This window comes from Meles meles, chromosome 19 (genome assembly GCF_922984935.1).
Source record: "Meles meles chromosome 19, mMelMel3.1 paternal haplotype, whole genome shotgun sequence".
Lineage (NCBI taxonomy): Eukaryota > Metazoa > Chordata > Mammalia > Carnivora > Mustelidae > Meles > Meles meles.
The window spans coordinates 56441141-56464761 of record NC_060084.1 but is presented as its reverse complement, the minus strand read 5'-3'; the positions used below and the strand labels follow the sequence as shown (position 1 = coordinate 56464761).

Sequence of the window (23621 nt, the reverse complement as noted above, 5' to 3'; positions counted from 1 at the left end):
AACTATATAGGTATCCGAATTATATATTTTAATTATATATATATATATATATCTTAATACATGTTTGTATATACACATAGGGTATGTTCTGGTTCCCTGGAGAACCCTGATCTGTTCACCTGTGTTACCCAGGTGGGCCCAGTCTAATCACATGCTCCCTTAAAAGCAGAAAACTCTCTCTGGCTAGAGGCAGGAGGAGTGGAATAGGAAATCAGAAGGATTTGACTCACTGCCAGCAGGGGCGAGTAGCACAGAAAGCACCAGAAGGACGCAGGCAGCTTCCACACACCAGCCTCCAGCTGGGCCAGCAGGAGCAAGGGACCTCAGTCCTATGGCCACAAGGAACTGAATTCACCCAATGCCCCCAATGAGCTTGGAAGAGGGTTGTTCCAAGTAAGGGGCACAGCCCTGCTGGTATCTTGACGTCAGCCCCGGCAGACCTAACGTCCCACCCAGACTCTGACCTGCAGAAACTGTGGCATAAAAAATGTGGGTGATTGTCAACCACATGGGTTGTAGAGGTTCCTTACACCAGAAATGGGAAACCAATCCTCTCATCCTTGGCTCCTCACTCTCCAGGAAACTCTGTCCATCTTGGCTCTCAAGTCCAAGTAAGCCGACCAGAATCCCTTCTGGTTGCACCTTCCTCTCCATCCCTGTGGCCCCTGCTCCAACTCAGGCCCCTCCCCAGGATCCCTACACCCAGTCTCACAGCCTCCTGGCCAGGGCCAGAAAGAAGGTAGGAGAGTGATGCAAAAAAATAATAATAAAATTAAATTAAAGCAACCTCAGTGAGTCAGTAACAAAGATTGACAACAATATGACACATCAAATGAATAAATGCAACAAAAAGAATCACTAACCTATCCATGATGAATAAAACATCAAAAATTTAAATGAAGATGCCATTAGTGTGGTGGATTTTTCCTTTATGTCCTCAGCAATCCAATAAAGTTTATCACAACCCTGATCCTCTCTTTATTTGAAGTTTCTTCTTAAGATTGAAAAGATTAAGATTAAAATAAATAAATTGTTAAGATTTATTAAAATTGATTGAAATAAAATTAAGATTAAAATAAATAAATAAGATTAAAATAAATACATTTATTGATTTATTTTATTTGAGAGAGAGCACAGAGGGAGGGGTGGGGAAGCAGACTCCCCGCTGAGCAGGGAGCCCCACACGGGGCTCCATCCCTGGACTCCATGATCATGGCCTGAGCCGAAGGCAGACGCTTAACCAACTGAGCCACCCAGGCGCCCTGTTTATTTGAAGTTTTTTTTGTTGTTGTTGTTCATTATGGATTTTTCCTGCATCCATCCTTAAAATAGTGCATTAAAAATCTTACTTACCCTAAATAAAATGTGGTCTGTGCATGTCATGGAATATTATTGGGCCACGAAAACCATGAAACACCGACCATGCTATGATGTGGGTGAACCTGGAGGACATCACACTCAGTGAGAGAAGCCAAACACGGTAGGCCACATATCTAGGATTCCATGTATAGGAAACATTCAGAACAAGCAAACCCACAGAGCTGGAAGGCAGAGTGGTGGCTGTCAGGAGCAGGGGGAGGGGAAAGAGGGACGAACTGGATATGAGTAAGGGGCTTCCTCTGGGTGGGGGGAGGGAGGATGAAAATGTTTTGGAGCTAGATAGAGGTGTGGTTGCACAACACTGGAGATGTACCGAACACTGCTTTTAAATAGTTCCTTCTATGTTATGTGACTTTAACCTCTGTAAAAATAGTTAATAAAAATCTGTATTTAAATATATTATTTATCTTGGTTACTGAGTTTTCTGTAATTCCCCTCCTCTCCCAACACACACCCTTTAAATTTTGCTCTGGGTTTGAACTGCAGCCTCACTGCACTCATGAATCCCAGAAGGAACTTTCTAATACTGGAATCTGGCTCTGTTATCGTGTCCCTTACCCTGCCTGGTTCAGCACACCACAGTCTCCAGTGGCTTTTGAGCTGATGTCTCCAGGCAAAAAGAACTCCACCTTAGAGACCTTAGAGACGTTAGTGCCCTCTGCTCCGCCCGCCTTCCAGCCTGCTCCCAGCTTTCTTCCTTCTGCGCTCTAACCTGCTACTTCTTGGAGATTGTGTTCAAGCTGCACTCCTTGTGACCTATGAAACTGACTCTCTTCTGCAGCCCCACAGCCCCAGCTCCCCCCTGAGCCTCCGCCTGGGCCTCTATCTCCACACTGCTCCTCCCAACCAGCCTCCTCCCTGGGGACTCTGCTCTCCTCCCAAGGGAAGCGCTCCCTCACTCTGGCCTAGGACCCATCTACCCAACACTCAGATCTGAGACTCTCTTGTCACCAAAAGGCACAGGCGCTCGGAGTCCTGTAATGACCTTTCTACTAGCCGCTTCGGGCAGGGACATTCATCCAGGAAACCTTCCAAAGCAGGGTCAGAGCTGCCTCCTGTCCCCACCCCAAGACTACCTCCATCCTCTTGAGGACTCAGGGACCTTGTCTGTTTCGTTCTCTCTCTCTTAAACTCTCCCTGTCTCTCTTTCTCCCTCCCTCTCTTCCGTCCTCCCTCTCCACTCTCTCCTCCAACGGCTGCAATCTGGAAGAAATTACTCTTCTAAACAACCAGACTTCCCCAGCTTCAGGAAATTCCAAGCTGGGCAGGGGGAGGGGCCAGGCTGGGGGCGCGTCCTGGCCATCCCCCACCCCTCTGCGTGTCCTCTGTGCACACCCAGTCGGGCCTCTCACAGCCCCCACACTCTACACTCTGCCCGGAGGCCTCAGCTTTTCCACCACTGCTTCTGAGTCCTTTAAATCCTAGAGGCAAACTTTGGGGGGCGGGGGGCGGAATCAGGAAGGCTGGGAGGGGCCTGTGACTTAACCCTCTCTGCCCCAGAGGGACTGAGCTGTCCTGGACGGTGACTCCGCAGCCCGTTTGGGTTCCTACTATGGCTCCCGAGAGGGGCTGACACCTCGGTCCCCGGTGCAGGTAAAGAAGGGACCCGATCCAGGGGCTGCCAGTGGTAGGGCTCGGACTCCTGGGTCTGAGGCCTGGACCCCAGGCCTGAAGGAGGGGGGCTTGGGACTCCTGGGTCTGAGGAGTAAGAAAGGTAGGAGGCAGGACTCCTGGGACCTGAGAGAGGAGGGGTTCTGAGGGGTCACTGTGGACCCGGACGCCTGGGTCCTGGACACCTGCCCCCCCCCCCCCCACTTCGTGGTCCGCATGACACTTCCTTTGCCAGGTGAGAACCGTCTGGAGGAAGAAGGAAGAAGGCGCGGGCCTGGACCTCGAAAAGGAGAGGGGGTCCCCCAGCCTGAGCCTGAGAGCGCGCCTGCCCCTCTCAGCAAGGACCCAGAGGTAAGGGGTTGCGGGGAGCCGGGCCTCAGGGTCCCTGGTCAGGTCCGGAGGGACGCGGGACAGACGGGCAAAGGGGTCGCGAGCGCTCAAGTTGGCGCGGCAGCCACGTGGACCGAGCAAGCGCGGCGAGCCCACGGGGCGGGGGGTCTCCCATTCCGGGCCCGGCCCCGCCCTTCTCGCCGCCTACCCCCGGGCCTGAGAACCGGTCGGGCCGGGCGTGGAGCAGGCGGTTATTTCCGTCTTGGCGGGGCTGGGGCCAGAGAGGACAGAGGTGAACCAGCTGTGCCCTCCACTCCCGCAGCTGGAGCGGCAGGACTGCTTGGGGGGAAGCTGGAAGGGGGCGGCAGGAGGGCGGCTGCGGCTGCGCCAAGCCTCGAGTCGCGGGGCCCGGGCCCCTCGGGGTCCCAGCCTCGCTCCTGCACGCTCTGCCCCTTTGGCGTTTGTGGCGAACAACAGCCCTCTGTAGGAGCCCTGGCCGGCTGACGGCGTTTTTTCCTAGTATGACCTCATTGCTTCAAGCACACAACTCTGCTTGAGGGAGGTTGGAGCCTTTTATTTAAGAGGACCCTGAGGCTGGAGGCTCCGAAAAGTGGAGTGATTTGCCCCAGGCCCTCAGAGCTGGCAAGAAGAGGCCGGACTCCGAAAGGATTTCTAACTCATTATTCTCTGTCTGGGATGGAAAAAGAGGAAAAGAAAGGCAAACAAACGTAGTCAGGGATGTAGAAAATCCCTGGCCTTTAAAGCATATGGAAACATTGTTTCCATGGGGATGCACACCCACCCATCCTATCCGTGGGGGGCTGTGAGCAATAGAATATCATCTTCAGACTCTCATCAGGTTTAGAGTCTCTGCCTGTTTGCCAAATCCAGCCCCTAACATTTGTTGCTGTGTGACCCTGGGCAACTTACTGCACCTCTCTGTGCCTTGGCCACCACCTTTGTAAAGCTCATGGAGCTGTTCTGAGGATTGAGTGAGTTTGTTTGAGTAACACACTTAGGTTCCCACTTGGGAAATATAACATCAGCACCGTGAATATACTTCACAAAACCCCTACCTAGCAAAGAGGCATTCTGACTTCTGTTTTTCAGTGGACTAAACTGAGGTTTAAAGTTGAGGAAGTGAGTTCAGGTTCCCACAGAAAGGAAATAACAGGTATGTTTGGCCAGGCACTGGAAAATGGTAGTGGTGTTGGCTGATAGGGCAACAGAGCGTTGGGATGAGGGACCAAGTAGGGCATGGGCAGGGAGAAGAGCCAGTGACGGAGAGCTGTCTGGGGAGGGGTCCGTTCAAGGGGCAGCAGGCAGTAGAAGTGGTTAGCCTGGGCTCTGAAGTCCCGCAGAGCTGGCTTTGTGACCTTGGGCAAGTCACATACCCTCTCTGAGTGTGTCCTTCTCTGGGACATGGGAGAATGAGCTCAGATGGCTACTGAGCATTTTATTGAACTTTGACTGTGTCCTGAGTACTGCCAAGACTTTGCTGGCAACATCCCACCAATCCTGCAAGGAGACTATGAAGTTTTATAGGAACATCCTAGATTCCTATGTTCCATTTTTGAGAAGAGGAAATGAGGTCAAAAATGTTAAGTAGCTTGCCCAAAAGCAGACACACACACACAGCCAGATGGAAACCTAGGCATTTGTCTGAGTTGTGTGCTCTTTCCCCCCACAACACACTGCAGAGTAAGGACAGCCACTGCTAGCATGGGGAGAGGTTTGTTGTTGTTGTCGCTGTTTGGTTTTTTTTAACTGTGGATTGAGATTTATTAATGAGCAGAGGTACGCGTTTTAAAAAAATAAAATAGATTAGAATTGAAAATATCTGAGTGCCTAGCATGTTGTAAGTCTTGTTTCATAAAATGTTTGTTTTCCTTGGGGGTGGTGTGGGGAGGAGAGGCGATGGCGTACCCCATTGCAATTAAAATATATTTATTCATCTAGGCAGAGGTCAGAGAAGTTTGAGAAACACTACAGAGGTGGTAAATCAAGACTGGTTTTCCCAGAGAAATAAATGTGTGTGTGTGTGTGTGTGTGTGTGTGTGTGTGTGTGTGTGTGTGTGTGTCTTTACAGGGCGGTCCTCAGAACACATCCAGCTATAATTATTTTAAATCCTCTTAGCTTTCATTTTTCTCTACATTATCACTGATATTTCCTGGGGTAATCATTACTAAAAGAATAATGGTGGCTGCTTTGACTGATTCGTAAGATTTTATCAAATCTTGGTCTTGTTCTACAGTTATATGAGGACACCTCTCCCCCCCCAGCACTAGAATTACTAATTAGCTGGCACTATTACAAATATAGTTTTCTTTAATTGAGATTTTTCTATGTGCCCTGCAAGGAAGGTAGTGTTATTTTATCCCATTTACAGAGATGAAACAGACATAGAGAAATCACATAATTTATCCCAGTCATACAGCTGGCAAACAAAGGATGGGGCTTTGATTCAAACCAAGTTATTATTATTATTAGGATAACAGTGATTGTTAAAACAAAAGTACAGGGTCACCAAAGGCCTTCCCAGAAGTTCCATAAAAACAACCAGGTTCCAGGATATAGGCAAATGTTGGCAATTTACCGTATTTACCGTAGAATCCAGGGCAGCATGAGGCAATAGCGAATCGAGTTCATACGGTACTAGCTGCCAGTTTCAAATTTACGCCATTCTTGCTATTTTTAGAGAAACTTGTGAAAATGTAAGACATTATGTTATCTCTTTCAAAATCAAATAACTCAAATTATAAAATGCTGTGCAAGTATAGATCCCCAGGCCCACCCTGAACCTGAATTTGAGGTTTTAGGCTGAACTGCATTGTGACTTGTGCCCTAGGCAAAGCTTTCGTGCATCCGTATTTATTTATATTTTATAACTGTTCTGGTGTAAAGACAGATTGGCTGACATCTGTCATTTTAAAATAAAGCATGGTAACATTTTCTGGAGTCTCTAGAAGTGGGGCACTTGGTGGACAAAGTCAGCCCTGTCTTCAGGGAAGGCCCCGGGGAATCTCGGCCTCAGAGAAGCTGCAGTTCCTCTGCCAAGCTTAGGAAACGCTCAGATTTGGAGAGGCATGTTGCCTGTGGCCCTGCTGGTGGGAAGACGGGAATATTCGGGAATACTCCTTTAGTGGAATCAGCCTGGCGCGGTGGTCACGGGCAGACCTGACCTGTCGTTTGGGAGAGCATCCTCTGAACCGCTGCCTAGGCCCAGGGTGGGGACACGGGCTGGGCGGGGCGTGCTCCCGCCGGCGGAGGCAGCGCTGACCCGCTCCTACCCCCCACCCCCACCCCTCAGATGCCGGTGCTGAAGCAGCTGGGCCCCGCGCAGCCCAAGAAGCGGCCTGAGCGCGGCGCCCTGTCCATCTCCGCGCCGCTCGGCGACTTCCGGCACACGCTGCACGTGGGGCGCGGCGGCGACGCCTTCGGGGACACTTCGTTTCTGAGCCGTCACGGCGGCGGGCCGCCCCCCGAGCCCCGGGCGCCCCCCGCCGGGGCCCCGCGCTCCGCGCCGCCGCCCGCGGTGCCGCAGCCCCCGCCGCCTGCCCTCCGTGCGCCCGCGCCCGCCGACCCGCTGCTGTCCTTCCACCTGGATTTGGGCCCCTCCATGCTGGACGCGGTGCTGGGCGTCATGGACGCTGAGCGCCCGGGGGCCGCTGCCGCCAAGCCCGATTTGGACCCCAGCGCCGGGGCACAGCACCCCAGGGCCCACTGCAGCCCCAACGCGGACCTCGAGCTGGACGACGTCATCGGCCTGTAGGCACCCCCGTTTCCGATGCGTTTACGGTCCGGCATCCTACTTCTTTATACATAAACGGCTAATGTCTCTGCGTGAGTTCAGTCTCTTCACTTTGCACGTGGGACGGGAAGGCCGGAGGGGGTGGGCAAGGGGGGTCGGTGATGGGTCCCAGCGCCTTTAAGGGCCAGGTATGTCACCTGTGGCTCGGTTCCCCGCAGAGACTGAACCGAGGTCGAGAACGGACGGCTAGCCTGGAGTGGTGGGATGTGGCCCCTTTAACTCAGGGGGGCGTGAGTACACGGTGCCCTTTCCGGGGGCGGTGTCCTAACGTGGCCGCTCTGACAGCCGCATTCATTCATCAACCTTGACGGGGCCTGGCCTGCCAGACCAGCGCAGCCTGACTCTTTCCAGGGGACCCTCTGTCTCGCCCCCCGGGGGCCACCTGACTCGCTCCCGGCGGCCGAGTGCAGTGGCTCCGTGAGCCTGACTCCCGGCCCGCCTCTCCAGTGAACCCCTCCGGGAGAGCGGCCCTTTACCCCGTGAGTGGCCGCTGAGTAAAGTGGCTGGAAGAGGCAGGGTTCCGGTGGAGCAGAGACCTACCCCCTCGGAAAGATGCGTCGGCCCGAGGGGGACAGCGGTGTCCCAAGTCTGGGCTACCTAGTTTGAGCCTGCTGCGTACAGTTGTCCCGTAGAGGGAATGACCCACAAGGGGCGGAAGGCGGGGCAGTACGTGCAAATCTTTAGGCGACGGGAGGAATCCAGGCTCCAGAGGGCCCCCGAGGGGGTGGGGGCTCCCATTCACAGCCCGAGGGGAGGGAGGAGCCAGCCTGGTGAAGAACCTGGAGGAGGCGGGACCGTACCCGCAGAGCGTCACCCAGGGCGGGCTGAGAGGGCGTGGTCGCACTGTAAACTTAGGGGGCAGAGATCCCGGAGGGGACAGGTCCGATTCCTCGAGGCGCTGGGGGAGGAGGTCACTCTGCGGTCCGTGCCCAGACTGGAAATCCTTTGGACGCGGGGAGGATCACACGCGACCATCGTGGGGCCGCGCAGGCAGCGATCAGGCTCCCCGAGGACACAGCTCGCGCAGGGCCGTCAGCCAGGCCCGGGATCCGAGGCCCCGCGAGAGCGCGTGCGCGGTTCCCAGGGCAGCGAGGACGGGGCGCGGCCGGTGACCTCCCGGCGGGGCTACCCCCACACCTCACTTCCATGGCGGCGGTCCCCACAGCCGAGCCCGCTCCGCCGCCGGCCTGCCGCTTCTTCCTGGAGGGCCGCTGCCGCTTCGGGGCCCGCTGCTGCCAGCCCCACCCAGGGGCGCCCGCGCCGCCTAGCCGCGGGGCCGAGAGCGAGGCCGGGAACGAGGCGGGGGCCAAGAAGCCTCCGCTGCGCACGGCCGCGGCCGTCATCCAGCGCATCCGCTGGGACCCGCGCCTCAACCCGGCCGACTTCGCGGTGGGCTACGCCGACCGCTTCCTGGGCGTGCGCGAGGAGCCCTTCACCGCCTTCTGCTGGGATGAGCCGCTGGCGGCGCTGGGGCCCGGCGTCTTGGCCGTGCCGGAGCACCGGGTGCGCTACTTCCGCTTCCGTGGTCGCGTCGTGTGGGACCGCGCGTCGCGCACCGACCTCGTCTTCGGCTCGGGCTCGGCGGCTGGCCGCGGGCCCACCATCCTGGACGCGCTCGGCGGCGAGGACGCGCGTTGCGGGGGCGCGCACGACGGCCGTGAGGACGCCCGAGATGGCGGCGAGGACGCGCACGGCGCCATTGAGGACGCCCAGGACGGCGGGAGCGCGCACGAAGGGGCAGCTGCGGCTCCCGCCGACACCGGAACAGAACGCCAAGCACCTGACTGTACTGGGCTGGAGGCCAGGGAGCGGCGCAGGGCCAAAGGCCAGGCTGCCCTGCGGACAGAGCTGGAAAGGGCGCTGAAGCCGGGCACCGCGGAGCCGCGGAGTGGAGAAGCACAGACAGCTTCAGGACGGTCCCCGGCAGGTTTTCCTGCGACGGAAGGGGTTTGGGGTTCTGGCGCTTGGCCCTCGGAAGGTGGAGAAGCCGCTGGAGCCCAGGCCACGGAGCCTCGCCAGCCCCGCCCCACGCATTTTGTGGCTCTCATGGTGACTGATCCCGGGCTGCAGGCTGGGGTGACCAAAGCCCAGGAAGAGCTGGTTCGAGCTGCACCCTCGTGCGCTTCCTTCCTGGTACCCGCGGGGGCCCTCCACCTGACACTAGCCCTCCTGAGGCTCACAGGCCCTGGGGAGGTAGCCGCCGCAGTGGGTGCACTCAGACGTGCGCTCTTGGCCCCAGGACTTCAGGCACCCCCACAGCTGACTTTTAGGAGCCTGCTTCTCCTGGGGCAACATGTGCTCTGTGCCCCACCTTCCCCCTCCCTGCAAGCTATGGCCCAAGTGCTGAGTCAGAGGCTGGAAGCTGAAGGGCTCAGAGTAGTAGGGCCCCGAGGGGGGCTGCACCCCCACCTCACACTAGCCAAAGTGCCCCACGGTTCTCAAGTCGGCCTCCCCGAGCCTGGGTTCAGCCCAACGCAGGAGCTGGGAAGCCAGGCCCTAGATAAAGTCTGGCTGTGCCGCATAGGCAGGGCAGGGGACACCTACCAGCCCCTGGCTGAGCTGCCCCTGGGGTGATGGTCCCCTCAGACATCTCCAGAAGACCGCTCTCAACCCGAGAGAATCTGGAAAGATCCCGTCCAAGCAGGAATGGACAAAGTGCTCTCTCTCTCTCTCTCTCTTTAATTTTGGTTTCTCTCAAGCTTCCAAATGGTGCTCAGTGATCCAAGGAAAGAATGAAGGAAGGAGAAGGGAGGGGAGAGGGAAGGGAGGGGAGGCAGAGGAGGAACATCTGGAAAAAAAGCAGCCTGACAGTCCAGCTGTTTGCAAACTCATCGCACATCCTCCAGTTACATGGCAGAAGAGGGGGGAGGACCAAAAAGAAAAAGGGGAGGAAGAAAAATAACTTAAATAAACACACACAAAAAGAAAAGAGAAGGAAACATGACGTGAGCTGGTGATCCATGGAGGCAGGAAGGGAGGGAGGGTAACCGTTTTACCTGTGCTGAACCAAAGAAGGGTGGGGGGCAGGAGGAGGAGGGAGGGAAGGAAAACAAACCAGAAGAAACACTGGGGTGGAGGGAGGAGGGGGCCACGGAGACGACACAAGTGCAGCTGAGGCGGCCCGGCCAGGGTCCCACGGCGGCATCCGGGGTCCTCAGCGTGCAGTGTCGGTGTGGCTGCAGTGGTGGCCTGGCGACGGCATTGCTGGCGTGGGGGGCTGAGGGCGAGGCACAGTCTCTACACGGCTCCCCGAGCCCCGAACACTGAGGCCCCGGAGGGCTGTGCAACAAGAGTCTGTGGTGAGGCAGGCGGGCGGCGGGCGGCGGGCTGAGGTGCTGGTGCCCCCGCCGCGGGTGGGCACAGGCGGCGTGGCCAGTCTTCTTCCGGCCCCCCCGGCATGGGATGGGCCGGGCTGCCAGGTCGGTACCGGAGTACAAGCTCGAGAGAGAGAGAGAGAAAACACTGAGACAGCATTAGTGGGGGTGCCAGGCGGACCGAGCAGCCTACAGACCATGCCCCCAACCCTCCCGCTGTCCCGCCCCTTCCTCCCCCAACCCCCTCCCTTGGAGGCAAAAAATAAAAATGTAGAAAAAAATCTCTGTACAGACTCCCCGGTGGGCAAACGGGGAAGGGATGGTGGCTCTTCCTGGAGCCCACTCCCCACGAATTAATTTACAACCCAAGTCCATGGCTCAAAAACAAAATCGGCAAAGGCGGCGCTGGGGGGCCACAGCCCTGCCCCCGCCCCGCCCCCATCCGCGCTGGTGCTCAGAAGGCTGACAGCTGCGCCAGGCTGAGGCGGCAGTCGATGCTGGCGTTGTCCGGGCCCGTGTATGCCAGGCCCAGGGGCTCTAGGAAGGCCCGGCAGGCGGCCTCGCCCTCGAAGGCCAGCTCGGCCTGCAGGTAGGAGACTGGCAGCGCAGGGCGGAAGCTACGGAGACAAGAGGAGAATGTGATGAGGCGGGCAGTGGGCAGGGGAGGGCCCCACAAGCAGGGAGTGGGCGCCCCCCCTTCAGGCACCCAAAGGGTTTCCTCAGCACATTACCTGCTGACCTCTCATCCCTCCCCACCCAACCTCCCCACCTCCAGGGGCTTGGGGGGGCCCGGGGTGGGGCTGGTGGCCCCAGCCCCGGCTGTGCCCCCCTTCACCCTCACTTACCTGTACATGGGGACCAAGGAGAGGGGATGGGAGGGAAGGGCCCAGCCGGCTCCTCCGCTGCTCAGGGGCCCGAGCAGTCCCTCAGAAGAGGGCCCACCGTGGCCCAAGGGCAGGGGGGCAGGCAGAGGGGGTGACCCGAGGGGATGGGAACGGGCATGGGTTGGCAGGTCTGACAGCTAGCTACTCTGGGGGACCTGCCCTGGCTATCTGCTCTGCCTGGGTCACAGTGCCTTGGGAATGCCAGGCACGGGGTCAGCCAACACGTATTACATGCTGGTGACGTCACGTGCAGGTGCCAACAAGACGGCGCGTGCCAGAGAATAGCTGTGAACTTGCTGAATTCTCTCCCAAAAACCGTGTCACCCTACCCTTTAGAACAAACGCTGAGTGAACTGTAGCTCCAAAGGCAGAGCCACCTGGCCGGCATCACACAGGAAGGACACAGTAAAAAGGCCATGAACCAGTCCCGGCTCAAGTCCATGCCACATCACGGCTCTGGGCTTTACAGGGGGAGGGGACACACACAAGAGAGCCTATTTCTCCCCACGACTGAGCTGGCATTCTGGCCACACTGCAGGGACCTGGTCTGGGGACTCTGGGAGGGAGGGGATGAGAGCAGGTGGCCAGTCTAGGCCAAGGCCCCTCCTACAAGGAACCTTCACGGCTATGACCCCAACGAAGACGCAGTGCATGTAAACTAACCAGAACAGTGACCCGCCCACATGACACTCCTAGGAGCTGCTGTCCCACCACAGAGGGCAGACCCACGGGACCTTGAGACACACCACCTCCCTGTCATTCCTGGGTAGGTAACCAGGTCCTGTTTATGCTGCTGCCTTCATGTTTCTGTCCCACGTCCTTGTCTGCTTCTACGGCCCCTGCCCTAGCTCAGCCTCTGCCTTAAATCTTCGGACCCAAGCTAGACCCTGGAGTGTGTGCATCTCCTAACTTTAGGGTACTGTCCCTCTCCAATTCCACACCATTCCTGTGGCTCCTGAGCTAACTGATGCCGCCCCTTGGACCCTGGCAAGGTCCTTGGTGAGATGGACAGCGGGGACAGGTGGTTCTCTGTTGTGGGGTGTCCTGGGCCCTACGGGAGACTGAGCAGCGTCCCTGGCCTCCATCCACTAGACACCAGTAGCAACGCCTAGCTGCGTCACCCGGGCGCATCTCACTGCCCTGAGAACCACAGGCTCCCTGCCACACGCACACACACAAGCACGCACGTGATACAGGACAGCTAACGTACCGAGAACTTGCTCTTCTGACCTACAGACAGTCCGTGATCTGACATGCCCCCGCATCACCCGTCTCCCTACACATTTTCTGTACACCTGAAGGAGCTCAAGTCTGAATGGGGTCTTGGGGTCCCATTAGATCAGAAGCTACCAAGAGAATGGCCATCTTTTCTAGTTTGTCTCTACTGCATGAGAGCTCAGTTATCAATAAGCAAAAGCCTTGAAAAGTGAACAGAGACCTCGGAGCGACGAAACCCAAGAGCCCAGAGGAAAGGGTCCAGGGTGATGTGAGCAGGAGAGAGAGAGACTCAGGTGGAGAGGGAACCCTGGAGCAGCGAGACAGAATGGGAAAAAGAGAAGATGCAGAGGCGGGCCCAGGAGACAGAGAGCCAACTGTGGAAGAGAAGCAGGAGGAGCTGGGGAGCAGGGTACGTGTAGAAAGAAGAGACAGGGAGAGAGGACCAGTGTCCAGGGCACAGGAGCTGGAGGCCTGACAGCCCAGGAGTGTGCAAGATGAGAGGGGGAGGAGGAAGGCAGCGGCAAGGCCGGCAGAGCAGAGGGGGCAGGGAAGAACCCAGCTTCACATACGTTTTGATCATCGCCTTGAGGGCAGCTTTGCGCTCCCGGTCTGCAAACTTGTCCACCAGGTACCCAGACATGCAGGGCGCATGACAGTAGAGCCGGAAGAAGCGGTGGTAGTTGCCCAGAGCCCAGGCCGCCCTCAGTGCCAAGGCATGAGCCACACAAGGGTCTGCTTTCAGTTCCCGAGTCAGGTACGCCAGCTCCGTGGTGATGTCTGCGGACCAAGACAAACGAGGATCAGCAGCGCCCAACCTCAGGGGCCTGGGGCCACCCCATCCCGCAGGCAGCGCCTCTCACCTCCTGAGTTCTTGGTAAAAATGTAGTAAAGGATGCGGTAGGCAGTGAACTCGCCCACGTTGCCTGGCAGGTTCTCGGCGTACAGCGACTTGAGCTGCGTCTGGCACTGGTTGAACTCCTCATGGTCGCCCTAGAGCCCGGGGCCCAGAGGAAGAGAAAGACCATGAGGCCAGGACGGGGCGCCTGGGAAGAACCCGGAGGGCCTCAGCACCCCACGCACCTTCTCCAAGGCGATGCGGGCGTGCGTCTCGTACACCTCCACTGTGAACTCTGTCCGCACCCCTTGCACCTGGAATGGCAGGAGAGCAGTGAAGCAGTGAAGGCCACCGCGGGGCGGGACTCTCCCACCACAGGTCCCCCAGCGCTCCCCTCACCGTCAGGTCCTGCCGAATCGACTTCATCTGCTCGCAGGCAAAGGCGTAGTCTTGCTTCTCTTTCCAGTGGGACTTGACCATGCACAGAGACTTTTTCAAAACCTGGGAAGGGAACACATTACCACTCAGTGAGATTCCAGCCACGTGAGCAAAGCCGTCACTAACAGCCGGTAGGCTTCCACCAACGCCACGTTCTGAAATGATGGCTGTGACATCACACCCGTTATAATAACTCACTAGCAACTTTTAAAAGAACCCAACACATTTGGCAAGGGTAACTACTCCCAACCTCAGCTGCCTCAGCGTGTCCCAGTAGTGAACCATGCCGCTACTGCGGCCTCAGCAGGACTCAGGAGCCTGATCACCCCCACCTCAGGAATGCTGGCCTGGGAAGGTCACTTTCTTAGGAGACAGACGCTCAAAGTCCAGCAAGTCTCCTGATGAGGCCACAGGACCCAGACTCAGTCTCCAAAACACAAGTTCAGTTTTTAAGTCGCTTCCCGGAGAGCTCCCAGGCCCCAACGTCCCCGCCCAGCTGCAGGCCCCTGCCGCCACTCCACAGCCTCGGTGTGGTCTCTGCCATCCTTCCAGGGTGGGCACCCCGTCCTGGCACCCTGCAGGGAGGCCCTGCCCCTCCCAGGCGCTTACTGCCACAGGGCGCACAGTGGACGGGTCTGGGGCGCAGGTGAGACGCAGGTAGTGCTTGGTGATGTCAGGGCAGGTGCCCACGATCTGAAGCTCCTGCCAGTCCGGGTCAGCACCACTGCTCTCCAGGCTGCCCATCTGCAGCACCAGGGGCTCGAGGCGCAGGCGGCGCGAATGTCCGTGCTGGAAGCGGGCTGCTCGCTTCTGCTTCTTCAGCTCACGCTCAGGGTCCTCGCACTCTAGTGCGGCCATCTTTTTGCGGCTGCGCTTGGTGGGAGCAAGATCATGCCTAGAAGGGGAGGTCAGGGGTGAACAAGGAAGATGTCAAAGCCTGCCCCTCCTACTACACCCCAAGAATCCTGATCTTAGCCCTACCCTCCTGCCCAGGGTCTCACCTCTTCCCACGCTGTGCCCTGCCTCGGCCCCGATCCATGTGGGCCCCCCGACCTCCTCGGCCCTTCGGGGGTGGGTTCCTGCGACCCACAGGGTGACACTCATTCCCTGAGTAAGAACTGTCTGAATCCGAGTGTGAGTCACTGCACAGAAGAAGCAGGGAGCTAAGGACTGAAGTGGCTCCTCCCCCGATGCCCACCCCCACGCCCCATCCCCACACCTGTGGTCCTCGCACCTGCGGCGGAAGTGGCGGGTAGGGGACCGGGAGGAGGAACGGGAGCGGGAGTCCGTGCTGGAGGAAGAGCTGTTGTCCTTCATGAAGACATTGCGGTTGCCAAACTTGGCGAAGCTGCTGCCCCGGGCTCGGCCAGCACCCCCAGCCCCTGGTGTCCCTCGCTGGGACTGGGCACCCCCGCCCCTGGTCGCTGAGCCTGCCCCCCTGGGAGGATGAAGGCTGCTAGGGGCCTCCCACCGCTTCTTCTTGGGGCTCTCAGCCCCAGGCTCCCGAGTCAGCCTGAGGATAAGCAGGGCAGGGCATCACCAATCCAACGCCCCCCGCACCCCAACACCTGCCGGCCGCCCCCGGAGCACACCACCTCGGGCAGGAGAGGGACTTACCCGGGAGACTCAGCTAATACACTGCAAACACGAGAGGCGACCCCAACGTTTTCTGTCTAGAGAGTGCTCTCCGCAGCTGAGTGCCGCGCACTCACCAGCCTTCCCGGCCTTCACCCCACCCCAGGACAGCACCCTCAGGCAGCACCTGCTTCCCTGCTCTACCCGCCTGGCTTTCCACCTCTGGGATCCAACTTTCTCACTCATTCTTGGGGCCGCAGGTACCTAAGTCTGCAGGTCTCTGCTTCAGCACCCAGAATCGCTCTCCTCCCCATCCCCGGCCGGGACTAACCCTGGAAGGGGCTCCCGGCTCCAGTCAATGGTGTAGGCCGAACCGTCCTGTAGCCGGGCCTGCAGCAGCTCCTTAAGCAGCTTCTCCGTCCGGTCCTTGTCCTCTTCTGACTCGCAGGCCGTGAAGCAGCGCTCCACGTATTCCTTCATGTCCTGTGGCCAATCGTCCGGCTTCCCAGACAGGCTCCCCCTGGGGAGGGCAGCAGAGACAGTCATTACTACCGTCCGCACAGCAGACACACGCCAGATGTAACCGAAGTGTTTTCTATTTCCCCTCATTTCGTGCTCACAGCAACCCTGGGGGAGGGACCCCTCCCCGTTCTGGAATAGCAGCCTGAGGTTCGGGGCGCAGACTGACCACAGAGGCGAGGGAGCTGGGACAAGGGCAAGAGGGGGGCCGTCACCTGTGGTTCTGGGCTTTCTCAGGGTTGGGCTGGGGGCCGAAGCTGCTGTGCTGGCCCTCCGAGGTGGAGCCGAAGCTCTGGCTGGTGACAGCAAAGGGCCGCTTCTGAATGTTGAACTTGAGACCACCAGTCCCAGGGGCTGCTGTGAGAGCCAAGAGCCAGGGTTAGACCTTCCCATGGCCTATCTCAGGCTGCCCCACCCCCAGGAACAGGAGACACCAAGCTCCAGAGAAGGGCTCCAGCGCAGGTACCCGAAGCCTGGGGATGACCACAACACCCAGAAGCGCCCCATGCTTGGCCCTGTAAGGCCCAACCCCCATGCCCTCTCTTCTTCCGCCAACTTACGCTTCATCCGGTTCCACAGCTGTTGGCCCTTCTTGGGCTTGGCAGGCTCAGAGTAGGCATGTGGCCCATAGGCCTGGCCTGAGGCGGGCCCTGCCTGGCTGTGCTGTGTGGCTGGGGCTGTTCCAGGCTGGGGGCCGCTGTTCAGAGTATGAGCCCCATGCTGGGGGTTGGAGGGTTGAGGGGGCTGGGCTGCCGGCAGCTGCTGAGGGGGGGCCTGGTAGGACATGCTTTCTTCCATGCCAGGGACTGGGGGCTGGTGGAAGAAGTGGGTGCTGAGGGCAGGAGGAGAGCTCCCTGTGCTGGCTCTCACCCTGTCCCCACCATCACAGCATCACTTAGTTCCCAAGCCTGTGCCGTGACCCTCCCACATCAAACTGCCCTGGGCGCTCAGAGCGACTCCAAGGAACGGAGCATCAGTGCCCACTCCTCACAGCTCAGACTCCGAGCTGCTCTCCCCTGGCCCCCAGCTGTGAGGGGCAGCAGCGCGCATTTAAACCCTGCCATCCACCTCCTGGTGAACACCGCCCCGACACCACGTCCACCCAGAAGACTGTCTGAGCACATCACATGTGCCACTCAAGACCCACACATGATCACACATTCTCAGGGGCCTTGTGAAGTGACTCTCCTTCCCACCTGACAGGTTTGGCTGAGATGAGGGGAGATCATGTGACTTATAACGACAGTGCCACAGGGGAGCTGGGACCCCAGCCCTGGTCTATCCAGCTCCCCTGCACCAGCTCCACACTCCTCCGCACTGCACACTAAGTGTGAGCCCAGACTGCACATGTGATTGTGCACGTATATACGCACACGCTGGAGGGAAATTCAGAAAACAGTCTGCCATGCTGCAGACCACTCCCACTGTCACCCCAACACCGAGCCCGTGGCTTCGCCCAAGTCCTAAACCCATCCTCGTTTCAAACACTGTGCTTTACCCTCCTCGTGATCAGATCAGGAGGTGCTTGGCAGGAGAGCAGGCAGGGCGCAGGCAGCTTACAAAATGCTGGCATCCCCTAGTGCACCCCCTCACAGAAACAACATTCCCGTTCTTGAACATGGCACAAAGCTAGGCGGGGTGTTACCTGGTTCAGAGCCCCCTGGTGTTGGGGTGCCGATGGCTGCTGGGGCGTGGCGGAGCCGTACGAGCTGGCCATGCCATACTGGGAGGGAGAACCGTAGCTCTGGTACATGCTCTGCCAAGGGCACAGAAACCAGGCTCAGCAGATGCCCAATTCCCACCCCTTCTCCTGCCTGCAGAGGAGCCAAAAGTAATCCGTGATGCTCCGCGGCTCCCTTCCCCTTCCCGTTTCTCTCCCCTGCACAAATGCGCTGAATTCTCCCGTGTTAAAAACAACTAATGAACAGAAAACCTCTATCGATTCATCCTCTATTTTACAAACATTCACTAAACACCACAACCCAACCAAAAATAAAATATGAAAATCCACGCTCCAACGAAGTCTACTCAAGACACGCGCACAGCTGAGACAGATGCACGGTGTATCTGGCAGTAAGCCCCGTGAAAGCAAGCAGGGGACAGCGGGACACAGCCTTAACCAGTCAAGCCAGTAAGAGAAAGGGCTCCCTGAGGCACGAGCTGGGAAGCCCTCTGCAAGGTGAGGACACGGAAGGACAGGGGACTATGGGACGAGAGCTAGAGCAGAACACAGGCGGACATCGCAGGTGACAGACTGAGCACCGGCAGAGTGGCGGCCAGAAGTGGGGGACATAGGACTTGGACCTGGGAAGGGCTCTTAGCTTGATCGTGGGGGCAACATGTGAGTGGACAGTGTTTCAGAAGCTGTCACTGCTGTCTTCAAGCCCCCCCTGGCCCCTGGAACCCAGTGCTCCCAGCCCCTATCTGTCCTGCTGGGCAGGGCACTCACCATGGGGTAGTAGCAGCTGTACGGGTAGGCCCCCCTGCCCCCGTCCACCCCCCGGGCCCGGCACTCACCATGGGGTAGTAGTAGCTGTACGGGTAGGCGTAGTTGTATTGCTGGTACCACTGGTAGTACTGCTGCTGCTGCAGGGCTGAGGCCTCTGCCTGCGACACATACTGTGGACACAGCGCGCACCATCAGCACTGGCGGCAGGAGGCCACGCCCCCTACGGCCCCCAATGTGGTTAATTCCTGAGGACACAACTGGGTCCGCCTGTCTCCAAAGAGCCACAGCTTCTACGCATGAACTTGGGGCACCCTGGGGACCCAGGGCACATCCCCCTCCTCAGGCTGGATTCCCAGCTAAGGGTGCCCTTGGCTCTTTGAGGAAACAGCCCTTGTTAGCCCATCTGACACTGTGAGAACATCTTCAGGGCACCCTGATCTTGTGATCCCAGAAAAGACCAAGCGTTTCCCTCCCTAGCAACCCTTCTCACTTGTGCACTGGCCACAGGCCCATTGCTGCTGGCCTTAGAGGAGCTGCCGGCAGCTCCTGCTTTGCTGATGCTGGCCAGAGCCTGGCGGGCCTTCTCCCACTCTGGGTTCTCATGCATAGGGGCCTCCATGCCGTTCTCTCTGCCTGCCCCGGCCACCATGCTGTACTGAGAAGACCTGCAAAGAAGGGACATTGAGTCAGTCCTCTCCCTGTACACAGTGGGCAAAATGCAGACGGGCACACACCAAGGCTTGAAATGTAAACTCCCTCGCACTACCTACTAGAGTCTGAATTTTTAAACCTAGAATGTATTAATCTGTTAACATGCTGATGACCACTTTCTGTCTCACGTCTTCCTGTGAGGGAAAAATCCAACTAGAGACAGAGACCTAACGCACTTTTCCAGGTGCCTAGTACACAGCAATGGCTAAGTACCAAAGGAAATGGTCACCAGCATCCAAAGAAATTAAGGTAGCACCTGGTGCCTCCTAGATCTAAATGGTTTATGAGTCAATTCTGACACCTCCCCAGCCAGCAGACTATCATCACACTGTTTGGGGGAAAACAAGGTATTAACAAACAGAGCAAGGAGAGTATTAAGTGTTGGAGGCTGTGCCTTCATCACAGCTCATGAAATGAATCATCCCAATTTTGAGAACTCAGCACTGTACTGTGAAAACACAACGCTCAGAGAGATGGAGACCCGACTGTCCCCACTACAACCAAATGCTTCCCTTTACCCTGGTGGCCAGAGGAGGAGCTCATCCACTCTCTGCCCACAAGGGCTGCTCTAGCCCCCATGCCATAGGACTCCCATCCCAGAGGACAACACTGGGTCCTGCTTCCTCTTGCCCTCCCCTCGGCCTCTGTCCCTCTGGCCACACTAACCAATCTGTGCTACGTTGATCACCAACGTTGGCCGCCATCTGGACCTTGGGGCATAAGGGGCGGGCCTCAGGAGCCAGACTGCTTTCTCACTGTCTATGAGAAAAAAAAGGAGTTAGGTAGACTCGAGGAAGAGCAAAAAAAAGTCACGAAGTGGGGAGAGAAGGAGATGGGCTCACGAGAAGCCAGGGAGACACGGAGTGTGTGAAATTAGGACTCGCTGAAGAGGACTCTGCGTGAGGGAAAGACCTTCGCCTCCCTGCAGTGCTCCAGGTGGAACAGGAGGGATTTGAAAACAGGAAAGGCTGAAGGCATTTCCCAAAGGGAAAGCAAAGGACCCGAAACCCTTAAGAGTAAAGGGAAGGCCCGAGGGAAACCCTGCCACAGAGAAAAGGTGCAGAGGGCGGCCTGGGGCGGAGGGACCTCAGGGAAGGGCTAAAAAGCATTGGGGGGGGGGGGGGGGGAGACAGCTCCTAAGAGAGAGGAGACAAGTGGGCTAAGGCGCAAAGTCTGTGAAGAAGGAATCGGGAGAGAGATCGAGAGGAAAACAAATCCGAGAGAAAGGGGGGCGAAGTCACTCCGGGAAACAAGGAGAAGCGGAGGTGCCCACCGGGAGCCCTGAGGGGAAGAAACGCGCTCCCAGAAAGCTCTCGGGAGACTGCTACCAGAAACCACCCCCACGGGCTGGGGGTCCGGAGACGCCCAACCGCCCTCGGGAAACTCAGAGCGGGGCAGAGAGGGCTGCGAGAAAGCGAGGGGTGCCCTGGGGGCCTAAACCTGGGAGGCCGAGAGGCATAGGTGGGCTGCGAGGCCGGAGACCCTGACGGCCCCACAGCAAGTGCGGGAGCGGAGCCTGGAAGACGCCCCGGACGAGCAAGCTCGGGAAGGGGCGGGAGGAGACGAGTGGGGACAGCGCGTGGCGACAGCGGGCGGGCGGGTCTCAGGAGCACCGGACGCGAGGGACACCTGGCCGTCCCGGGGGCCCCGATAGGGCAAAGGTGCCAGGTGGAGGCAGAGCCCGTCCAGATGCCGGCCACACACTCCAGAGCACCGCCCGGCCGCGCCGCGCGTGCGCAGCACGGCTCCGGCGTCGCGGGACGGGACGGGGGCAAGGGGCAGGGGTCGGGGGGGACGCGGCACCGGGCCCGCGCGTCGCCGGGGCAACATGGCCCCCTGGAACCGCCCGGTCAATGGGGGTTGAGAGAAGGGGCGCTCGGGGCCCAGGAATTCCAAGGGCGGGAGGTGGGGTGCCTGGCCGATGGCGCAAGCGCGAGGGCGCGCAGGCGCAGTGGCCGCCCGCGCCCGCCACACCCTGTCGTCGCTCGCGCGCGGCGTCCGTTGGTGCGACGGCCGCCAGGCCTCGGGACCCACTGGGTGTCGGGCCGGAAGAAGACGCCGTGCCCGCCCGCTCGCCCGCACGCCGCTCCTCACACCTACCTCAGCCGTTCGCCCCCTGGACTCGTCAGCGGCAGCCCAAGGCGACAGCGACACGGCCACGGAACTGCTCGAGACCCGGCTGTTTCTTGTCTTCCTTGGGCTTCGATGTTCTGACCGCGGCGTCTTGACGTCACGCGCAGGCCTCGCCCCACCTCCCTCGGCCCTGCGCCACCAATAGGCGCCGCGGGCTTGACTTGAGCCCGCCCTCCGCCTACGCAAGGACGCGTGGGCGTAGAAGGCAAGCCGGAAGCCAGGGGTGGGGACGGTGGCCCCGAGGGGACATGCTTGGCTGCAGAGTCGGCCGGCGCTGTGCCGGCGTTAGCATTCCTATTTTGGCTCCGTGAGTCGTAGCTGTTGTTCCCAAATACAAGCTAGCGTGAGGTGGGTTCTAAGATTGCCTCCGCGCAGCGATGTGGAAGCCCAGGGCGGAAAATGGTGAATCCGACAAAGGGGGTGAGAACAGCCCCCAGCCGGCTACATAAAATTGCAGATTCGCCCCTGGTCGAGGACGTGGCGCGTGCAAATACGCGGAGGCGGGCGGCGAGCAGAGCCTGGGGACCTGGGGATCACAGGGAGGCCATGGGGGGTGCAGGTGGCTGCGGCGGAGTCCGGAGCTGAGCGGGTAGGTGTGTGCAGGTGGGCAGGCGGGGTCCCGGGCTGAGCGGATGGATAGGTGTGTACAGGTGGGGATCCCGGGCTGAGCGGATAGGTCTGTCTGGGCAGGGGTCCCGGACTGAGCAGATGGGTCTGCACAGGTGGCAGCCCCTGGAAGCCTACTGGGGCCAGGCTGGGGACTGTGGACTTGGCCCGTAGCACTGTGATGTGTTTGCATCCAGGCTTCTGTCCGATGACGTGATCCGGTCCAGCTCAGGCACCGCTCTGTATAGTCATGGTTGGCGGTAGAACAGTATTTCAGAAGCGGCTTCTTTCTGCTTTTTACTGTTAGAAACTTTTATATTGATGACTGAGTGTCGTTTTGTTAGCACAGTTGGTCTTTTTCTGTCCTTTCACTTAAAAAAAAAATGTTGCAGGATAATTTGGGGTTTACAAGAAGTTGCAGAGGTAATTCAGAAACCCTACAGCTGGCTTTCCCTAATGCTGTTATCTCAGATTCCTGTGGTACATTTGGTAAAAACAAGAAACCAACACTGGCGCGTTACTCATAACTGAACTGCAGCTTTGTTTGAATTTCTCTTTTTCCACTAACGTGTCCTTTACGTGCCAGAATCCAATCCAGAGGACCCCTCTGTATTTGGTATCTCTGTACTTTCCACCATTATATTTAAGGTGGGTTTCTGGCACGTAGTGTGTAAGAGTGTGTAGTGGGATCTTTGTTTTCATCCAAGCTAACATTCTCTGCCTTTTGAAAGAGCTGTTTATAACTGTATTTTTAATGTGATTTTTGGTATGATCACATGTAAATCTATTGTCTGGCTGTTGGGTTTCTGTCTGTCACATCTTGGTTTCCCTTTTCCTCTTTCTTGCCTTCTGGATTGAGACTTTTTTTTTTAATCTATTTTTTGAGCAGCTTTAGGTGGGGTCTTTGAGAGGTATTCTGCCTCCATTCCACTCGGCGGCCCTACAGCCGGACTCGGGACCACGGGCAGTGGCCATATCCAGGGCTCAGCTTGATGTTTTCCATGTCAAGGATCACTCTCCTCCCTGGCCTGATGCTGAGTCTTGAGCGCCATTGTTTCACCTGTTTTGTCTGGACTTTTGGTGGTTTCAGGAAGGAGAGCAAATCTAGTCCCTGTTCCTCCCATCTTGGTCGGAAGTGAAAAGTCCCCATATGTATGATTTTTAAATAAAAATCTGTTTCCTTTTTGTACAGGTCATGCAAAATGTTCTTTCTTGGTTAAAGCTTCCTGGTTAAAGATCAGTGCCAGGCCCGTTGGCAGGAAGTCAGGTGGCCTGAATCTTAGGGTGCTCTTGGAATATCCCAACGCATCTGTTTCAGCTTGTGGACAAGGACTCAGGGTCACTAGAGGGCAGCCTGTGAGATCAGGGTGGCCAGAATGGCTGTGGGCCGGCCCAGGGTCTAGCAGCTCAGCCAGGAGCAGTCCAGAGGAGAAAGTCCGCACACCGCCCCCAGAGCCCCTCACTGGCACCTGCGAGCGATTTCTCCCTCCCACCTTCAGGCATGGAAAGCTTCATTGGACATTTCTTGCAGTGCGCAAGATGGAGACGATTAAGAAGCATGAGACCAGCTGTCCCGTGGCATGTGCCCCGCGAGGGCCTGACGTCTGGGCACTCTGGGCTACCAAGTCCTGACCTGAAACCCTGGTGTACGGGTTTGAGCTTCAGCTTGCTTCTGTTCCGGGAGGCAGCGTGGTTTGTGTCCCACCCAGTATGCTACCCTGATGGCACTTGGAAGTCACCCCATCAGTGTTTCCCGAGGGGAGACGCCACACCAGGCGGGGGAGTAATCTGTTTCCGTGGCCCAGC

The 23621-nt window shown here is 58.1% G+C and overlaps 3 protein-coding genes across 6 annotated transcripts; 2 read left to right on the top strand and 1 right to left on the bottom strand.

The window, feature by feature from the left end:
- The first annotated feature begins 2291 nt into the window (after positions 1-2291).
- On the top strand, positions 2292-7169 carry CDC42EP5 (CDC42 effector protein 5). 3 transcript variants are annotated; one of them, XM_045987015.1, is made up of 4 exons: positions 2374-2421; positions 2881-2973; positions 3227-3342; positions 6633-7169. In XM_045987015.1, the coding sequence occupies exon 4, from the start codon at positions 6633-6635 to the stop codon at positions 7092-7094; it is 462 nt and encodes a 153-aa protein (XP_045842971.1). In that variant the 5' UTR covers positions 2374-2421; positions 2881-2973; positions 3227-3342; the 3' UTR covers positions 7095-7169. The 3 variants fall into 3 exon arrangements, with proteins under 3 accessions (XP_045842969.1, XP_045842971.1, XP_045842970.1); XM_045987013.1 differs by lacking the exon at positions 2881-2973 and having other exon boundaries at positions 2292-2421; XM_045987014.1 differs by lacking the exon at positions 2374-2421 and having other exon boundaries at positions 2727-2973.
- A 144-nt stretch (positions 7170-7313) lies between these two features.
- Positions 7314-10074, top strand: LENG9 (leukocyte receptor cluster member 9). The gene has a single exon (XM_045987012.1). The coding sequence runs from the start codon at positions 8280-8282 to the stop codon at positions 9705-9707; it is 1428 nt and encodes a 475-aa protein (XP_045842968.1). The 5' UTR covers positions 7314-8279; the 3' UTR covers positions 9708-10074.
- Positions 9795-21343, bottom strand: LENG8 (leukocyte receptor cluster member 8). 2 transcript variants are annotated; one of them, XM_045987011.1, is made up of 16 exons: positions 21177-21343; positions 19743-19835; positions 18856-19030; positions 18434-18535; positions 17562-17672; positions 16477-16729; positions 16132-16273; positions 15729-15917; positions 15057-15335; positions 14824-14964; positions 14432-14717; positions 13784-13885; positions 13630-13698; positions 13410-13539; positions 13119-13326; positions 9795-11064 (listed from the first exon to the last, which is right to left on the bottom strand). In XM_045987011.1, exons 2-16 carry the CDS (start codon positions 19778-19780, stop codon positions 10902-10904), a joined length of 2388 nt encoding a protein of 795 aa, XP_045842967.1. In that variant the 5' UTR covers positions 19781-19835; positions 21177-21343; the 3' UTR covers positions 9795-10901. The 2 variants fall into 2 exon arrangements, with proteins under 2 accessions (XP_045842967.1, XP_045842966.1); XM_045987010.1 differs by having other exon boundaries at positions 10922-13326.
- Between the last annotated feature and the right edge of the window lie 2278 nt (positions 21344-23621).